This window comes from Pundamilia nyererei, unplaced genomic scaffold (assembly GCF_000239375.1).
Source record: "Pundamilia nyererei isolate P.nyererei 1_Seehausen unplaced genomic scaffold, PunNye1.0 scaffold00033, whole genome shotgun sequence".
NCBI lineage: Eukaryota > Metazoa > Chordata > Actinopteri > Cichliformes > Cichlidae > Pundamilia > Pundamilia nyererei.
Window position 1 is genome coordinate 525,900 of NW_005187434.1, and position 6,816 is coordinate 532,715.

The 6,816-nt window shown below is 38.8% G+C and overlaps 1 protein-coding gene across 2 annotated transcripts in view; it reads left to right on the plus strand.

Moving 5' to 3' along the window:
• The first annotated feature begins 396 nt into the window (after window positions 1-396).
• gda (guanine deaminase) overlaps window positions 397-6,816 on the plus strand; it is a 7,761-nt gene continuing 1,341 nt past the window's right edge. Inside the window, exons 1-13 of one of the 2 annotated variants that reach the window (XM_005729376.2) lie at window positions 397-610; window positions 1,121-1,209; window positions 1,392-1,563; window positions 1,771-1,858; window positions 3,680-3,785; window positions 4,714-4,741; window positions 4,835-4,942; window positions 5,143-5,250; window positions 5,351-5,448; window positions 5,568-5,635; window positions 6,120-6,266; window positions 6,444-6,562; window positions 6,665-6,692. In XM_005729376.2, the coding sequence (XP_005729433.1) occupies window positions 482-610; window positions 1,121-1,209; window positions 1,392-1,563; window positions 1,771-1,858; window positions 3,680-3,785; window positions 4,714-4,741; window positions 4,835-4,942; window positions 5,143-5,250; window positions 5,351-5,448; window positions 5,568-5,635; window positions 6,120-6,266; window positions 6,444-6,562; window positions 6,665-6,692 (1,288 nt within the window). In that variant the 5' untranslated portion in view covers window positions 397-481. The remainder of the gene's footprint in view (window positions 611-1,120; window positions 1,210-1,391; window positions 1,564-1,770; window positions 1,859-3,679; window positions 3,786-4,713; window positions 4,742-4,834; window positions 4,943-5,142; window positions 5,251-5,350; window positions 5,449-5,567; window positions 5,636-6,119; window positions 6,267-6,443; window positions 6,563-6,664; window positions 6,693-6,816) is intronic. The other variant, XM_005729378.1, reaches the window with a different exon arrangement.

Below are 6,816 nucleotides of genomic sequence, written 5' to 3' on the forward strand. Positions count from 1 at the left end.
GACAACATGCATGAAGATGATGATGTGGACAAAATACTCATTTGCCTAATAATTCTGCACTCCCTGTATATATGCTTACGTCTAAATTTGCGCAAAAGAAACGACGGAAAGTGCGAGCTTTTTCTGTCTTTTGCGCTGATTTCTGAGTGGTCATGTTTCTTTTTAGAAACCTTGACCACTACAAAGTTTACTATTCAGCAGAAAGCATTGACTCGTGGATAACTTTGATACTTTGCATTACGCACCTAATACTAAGCCAGGATAACAAAGGCAAAACATGAAATTCATCCTTAAGCTTATCAGATCACACGTTACAAGTGTTATAACATATAGACGGGACGATCCCGACATGCACACCCTGTCCTCTCATTGGCTGCTCAAGACCTCTGCCGTCAGGTGGTGTTTGGCACTGGCAGAGGACAAATACCCGACTCGATCCCGCTGTATCTCACTGCTGCACCGCGACTTACTTGGAGAAGAAATGGCGAACTCCGACCGAGCCGACACTGCAATAGCCTTCGTCTACAGGGGCACGTTTGTCCACTCGACTCAGCAAACGGCGCTACAGATCCTGGAAGATGCGCTCCTGGGAGTGGATGCACAGGGAAAGGTTTGTGGAATTCCAGAATACATTGTTTGCGTTTTACATTTGATAAATATCTTGATGACTATTTTTAACTGACAAAGGGGTAAATCAGGCTTCAGGGCGTAAATCTGGTATAACAGGCTAGGCTATTTTAATTTTCTCATATAATTAGCTGTTGCTGAGCAACTTTGGCAGTATGGCCAACAGTAAAAATCACTTTATATTATAAATAGACGCCTACAGTGCACCTGCCTGATTACAACGTGTCTAATAAAAAAAAAAAAAGATATATAACTTTTAATATGAATTTTTTTTTATCCATAATAGATTCTGGTCTCGGTTGTTGTGGACAAAGGAATATGTTTGTAAACTGTTGATGAAAATACATTTTAAGCAAACGTATTAAAAATATACAGCTGTCTATTTTCTTCCAAAGCCTCCCCCTAAGCTCTCAGTTCTCTCAGCTTGCTTAATTACAAACACCTTTCTGCATGTATGCTTTTAACCCCGGTCTAATTTACATTCTGCGGTCAGATTGCTTTTATTAGGGAAGGCAAGGAGTTAGAAAAACTGTCCCAGACCTTTGGATTCAAAACATCTGACATCACTCAGTTGGCACAACAGTAAGTTTATTATATAATCTTGATGTCATTTCAGTAAATCAGAGCTTGTTTGCATTATAATTTCACACATATAGATATAAAGAAAAGGGATGGATAGATGGATGCTCATCTTGTATTGGAAGAAAGTGATTTCTTTCATATGTCATAAAGCAGTTTTTTTTTTTTGGCTTGCTTCATTCTAGTGAGTTCTTCATGCCAGGACTTGTAGATACCCACATCCATGCATCACAGTACAGCTACGCTGGCACCGCATTGGACATGCCGTTACTGCAGTGGCTTAATGCTTACACCTTTCCTGTGGAGTCATGCTTCAAGGACTTGGAGTTCGCCCGCAAGGTCTACACTCAAATAGTGGTGAGTTTGCCAACATCAAGAGACAAGTGACTTTGGACACTTATTTCTTGATGTGAAACTTTGAACATTTGCATCAGTTCAAAGTTGTTGATTAAAGACATTCAACAAGCCAAAAAAGAAATCGGATTGTGACTCAGCCTGTGAGTTAAGGGTCTCAGAAGTGTTGATTTGGTCTTAATCCTGTGATATGATCCCTGTGCTTTACAGAGAAGAACTCTGAGAAATGGAACAACGACTGCATGCTACTTTGCTACGATTCACACTGAAGCTTCTCTGTTGCTGGGCCAGATTGCAAGTAAGATGTCTTATACTAAAACACATGAACAAACACACACTTTGAGCTGAATGTTTATTTTGAAGCATTACAGTAGGCCTCTTAATTCTTTAAATATATATCACATTTGTTTTTTATGTGTAATAAGCTACGATAATATTTTTAAATTTTCCATAATTTAAGATGACAAGAAAAGGAAGCGGACTTTACTGAAGGCTGTGCTAACAATATAAAAGTGCCTAAAAATAATCAGAATACTAGTTTGTCTCACTTCTTTATAATCATCATCATGTGCAGTATGTTATGATGCTTTGACTCAGACTCAGTTATTTAATTTTTTTCTTGCCTTTCTTCACTCTAACGATATGTTTCATAAACACTGCAAAGAAATGGTCCTTCACCTTTATACCCTAGCTTTATCTTGTTCCTGTCATATTATATAACACTGAACACACACGCACATGAATTTGTAATGATGTAACCCCAACGCATCAAACCCTGTTATTGGCAACTTTACAGAGTCATTTTGTGCAATCAGGGGCATTGAACTCTTAACTTTGAACTCTGAACTGTTGAACAGAGGCATGTGCTTGTGTATAGGCAAGTTGGAGTATTTCCAAACCGTACATTTAACATGAGAAAAGCTTAAGAATATACTTGCAACAAACCAATTTGTTTAGTCCAGGTTCAAGCTCGGATTCAAGCTCGGATACAGCGATATAGTTTTTCCGACAGATCAGACACAAAATGTTTTATCACTACAAATCTCAGATCTACACTCTAAAATTATGTGGTCCAGCTGGCTGGACCACATAATTTTAGAGTTATGAAACCACACCTGACAACAGAGGTGTAGATCTGAGATTTGTAGTGACTAGCCTATCAAGCTACACCCTAAAGCATGCCACAATGTGTAATATGGTTCTCCGTAATTGAGAGGGCCATTTATTAAAAGAACATAATGTTCTGTTGTATGGGCTTGAAACTTGTGATCGAGAACATAAACAAACTAGGCAAATGTTTACTGAGGTCATATATCAAGTGAGCAGTACAGTCATCATCCCATAGAAGTCATTCACTTCACTTTACAGGGGGAAATAGAAATTTTTCCATCTTATATACACAGATAATAAACAAGCAAAGACGAGACACACCTAGAAAGCTTAAATCACGTGTGGGCATGTCCATGGATGAAAAATAATGCAGCTGTCTAACGATGGGATGTAAAAGAAAGTGCAGTTTTTCAACCGTCTTACATCCTAACTTCTGTAACCTGATCACCTGAGGATTTTACAGCACAATAATCTGTTTAACAAAGCATTTTTTAGTGGTTGCAAACAGTACATCTCTGGGATAAACTCAGCCTGGTAACAGGAGTATTCCTAATTATTTCACTTAGCTGCCTCCGTATCAGGCCTCTGGTGTCGTGCTAACTGAACGACTGACCTAAACTATCGTTAGTCCTATCAAAACAAAAAGCCATATTATTGCAAGCGGTGCTGCTGAACCTGTTTAGGACTAAAATGCACTAACTTCCACATTACACAATATATATTTAGAAATTGGCTCTGCGTGCATTTATATCAGATGACTGGCATAAGGAGTTAGAACAAGATTTTACTCTGACATGTGTAGGGCCTTTCAAGGACACACAGGTGACATTACGGAGGCTGTTTATTATATGTGAGCATCGCAACTGCACAAATACTCTTCATTTAACATGAGTTGACAATGACTGAGCTTCGTCCTCAAAAATCGAATTAAATCAAATACTCAGTAACAGCTTTGAAAGGATGAATGTTTACTTATGTTCCTGTTTACTCACTGATGCCTTTCTTGCAGATGACTTTGGACAGCGTGCTTTGGTTGGCAAGGTGTGCATGGACAGGAACGATTGTGTGAAACATTACAAAGAGACCTTGCAGGACTCTCAAGACGAGACCTGTCGGTAGGTATTAGATGCTTAATACCGTAAAGCAGATCTTGTGTTACAATGTTCTTTCAATGTAAAGATATTCCATGACAGGACAGGTTTGGTTACTTTGTAATTATTTAGTCAGAGACCCTGATACAGATTTTTCCAGATTGATGCCAAATGTGTTACAATTTTTTTTTTTTTTTTGTGGGAGTTAATCTGATATCATAGACAGACATATCAACACTATATGGTAAAAAGAAATACTTTTTCAGTAGTGGAAAAGAACAGTGAAGGTATCACCTGTTTGGTTGTAATTGTGGTCAAAAGTCAACATAAACTCATGGGCATGGCTGTCATGGTCTTTTTTAACTGATTGTTTTCTGTGGTGGAATGATTGTACAGCACACATCTTTGATGAGTGTAAAAGCCAAGAATAGGTTCCAAAAGTTTAGATTTACATGGGATTAATCAACACAGCGTCAAAATATTACATACGGTTTCAAATATATAAATACACTTAGCAAGTTGCACCTCAACCATAGTCTTCTGGCATGATTCTGGCTGAATATTTGACCAACTGGTAGAGTTCCTGTGTTTCCTGCACAAACTCTGCTTTTGAGCGTAGTCCACAAATTCTCAATGGGGTTGAGGTCGGAGCTTTAAGAAAACCAGAACCTTAATGTAAGGGATGCTCCCTTATGGCATAACCTTGAATCTAATTCTACTTAGGATCTTTCCCTGAATTAAAATTTTAAGGTCCCAATTTAACAGAATCACACATGAAAACAAAATATATGACATTAAATCACACAAATATGCCAGTTGTGCTTCAGTACACATGATTACCAGCAGATCTGTTCTGAGCACAAGTTTCAGTTGCAAAAATAGATAATGTTTGATATCAGTAAATGTATCTGCCACAGATAAATAAACTACATTGTTAATTTGCTCTCTGAAGGTTCATTAAAGAGCTTCTGGAGAAAAAGGTAAGATTCTTTAATACAATAAACAGGACTTTTCAAAGATATTAGAAAAAAATACGTTTTCTGATTGTCTCTCCTTCCGTCCTCTGAGGGCAGTACCCTTTAGTGAAGCCTGTGGTGACTCCCCGTTTCGCTCCATCCTGCACAGGAGCGTTGCTCGAGCAGCTGGGAGAAATCGCTAAAAATAACAACCTGCACATTCAGGTGAGTCAAACTAGGCTATATCTGCAGGAGACTTGTATTCCAAAGAGACAATGTAATGTTGGGACGATGAGGTAAAATGCACACATACATGTTTGGCGTAATGCAGCAACTGTGCTGCCACTCAATCTGAATGCTAGAGCTTTTGTCAGAGGTTTTCTTAAGCTATCACTTGAATATCTGATGTGTTTCTTCATTGTCAGAGTCATATCAGTGAAACTCATGAGGAAGTAAAGCTTGTAAAGGAGCTGTTTCCCGAATCAGAGTCTTACACAGATGTCTATCGCAAACACAACCTGCTAACTGACAAGGTTAGTACACTACTGCCTGCACACGATCAGACATTTTTACACAAAACATTATATAAATACTTACAACCACTGACACTATTAATGATGGGGTGATTCACAGACAGTGATGGCCCACGGGTGCCACCTCAGTGATGAAGAGTTGGCTCTGTTCAGAGAGACTGGAGCCTCTTTGTCCCACTGTCCCAATTCCAACTTTTCGTAAGTACTTTATGGTTTCTAGAACCATATCTGACCAAGAGCCATGAAATAAAGTCTATGAAGTTTTACATAATGAATGAGTTTGATTGTCATCTCTCTCTCTCTCACCATCTATCCAGGTTGTGCAGTGGAGTGTTAAATGTCCGCAACGTCCTGAAACACAAAGTAAAGTTGGGGCTGGGAACAGGTGGGAGAGCAGAGCAAGTGTGAACACAGTTTTCATTTTGCAAACACACCAATTCACACCATAAGGAAGTCATAAAATGATGTGTGATGATTAAGCTTTTGTAAACTCTGGCCCACACTAGTGCACATTGTTATTAATTAACTAATCTTCAGCAACAATCACTTTAAAGTTTTATTATACAACTGGGAGGTTCAGAATCCAGCTCAGCTTAAAGGTGTGAAATTAAGCTCAAAGTTGGTAAAACTTTTGATTTAATAGATGCTTTTGCTGCAGCACGAAGTGGTGGGGAATAATGAGGAAAAGATCCAGGAATCAGTGATGTCACACACTAACACTAGAATGGCGCCACAGCAAATGTTCAAAAAGTTTTTACGATTATAGGGAAAACCTGACAACGCCATCCTGGAAATCCTGACAAACCAAGTGGCTGCTTTTCATATTTTTTCATTGCCCTGTCCTGTCTGTGTCTGTGGTGCTGTACCAGATGTGGCTGGAGGCTACTCCGCCTCTATGCTCGATGCTGTGAGGAGAGCTCTGGATGCATCTAAAGTCTTGACCATCCAGGACCCAAAATACAAAACACTCAGTTTTGAGGAGGTGTTCAGAATAGCCACACTGGGAGGCAGTCAGGGTAAGCCATTCAAAACTAGAAGTTCTTTAGTAAACATTATGATTAGCACTATTATGATAACAGAAGTAGTAATAGGCATGTGCTCAGTAGCTATGTAGTCATATATCTCATCTTTTTGATGAACTAACTGTCCCCACATTAAGAAACTGTTTATTTATTATGCCTGTCTTTCTGTAGCCTTGTCCTTAGATGACCAAACAGGGAACTTTGAAGTTGGCAAAGACTTTGATGCCCTGAGGATTAATGTAGCTGCTGAGGGTGGGCCTATCGATCTCATCCAGGACGAGGAACCAAAGGTTGGTCTAAATTGGTTGAAATGAATGAATTGAAGCAAAACAAACTAACTAAATAAACTCTAATTGGAGTCTCACAATAATCTATAATATCTTGAATTTCAGATTCTTTTGGAAAAATTCTTGAATTTGGGTGAGTGTCACTTTCTTTTTGCTCCAGAAAATCTCAGTTTAATGTGACTTTGATGTGTTACGAGTAGGGATGGGTATCGTTTAGGTTTTATCCGATACCGGTGCCAAACCGGTACTTTTGAAAC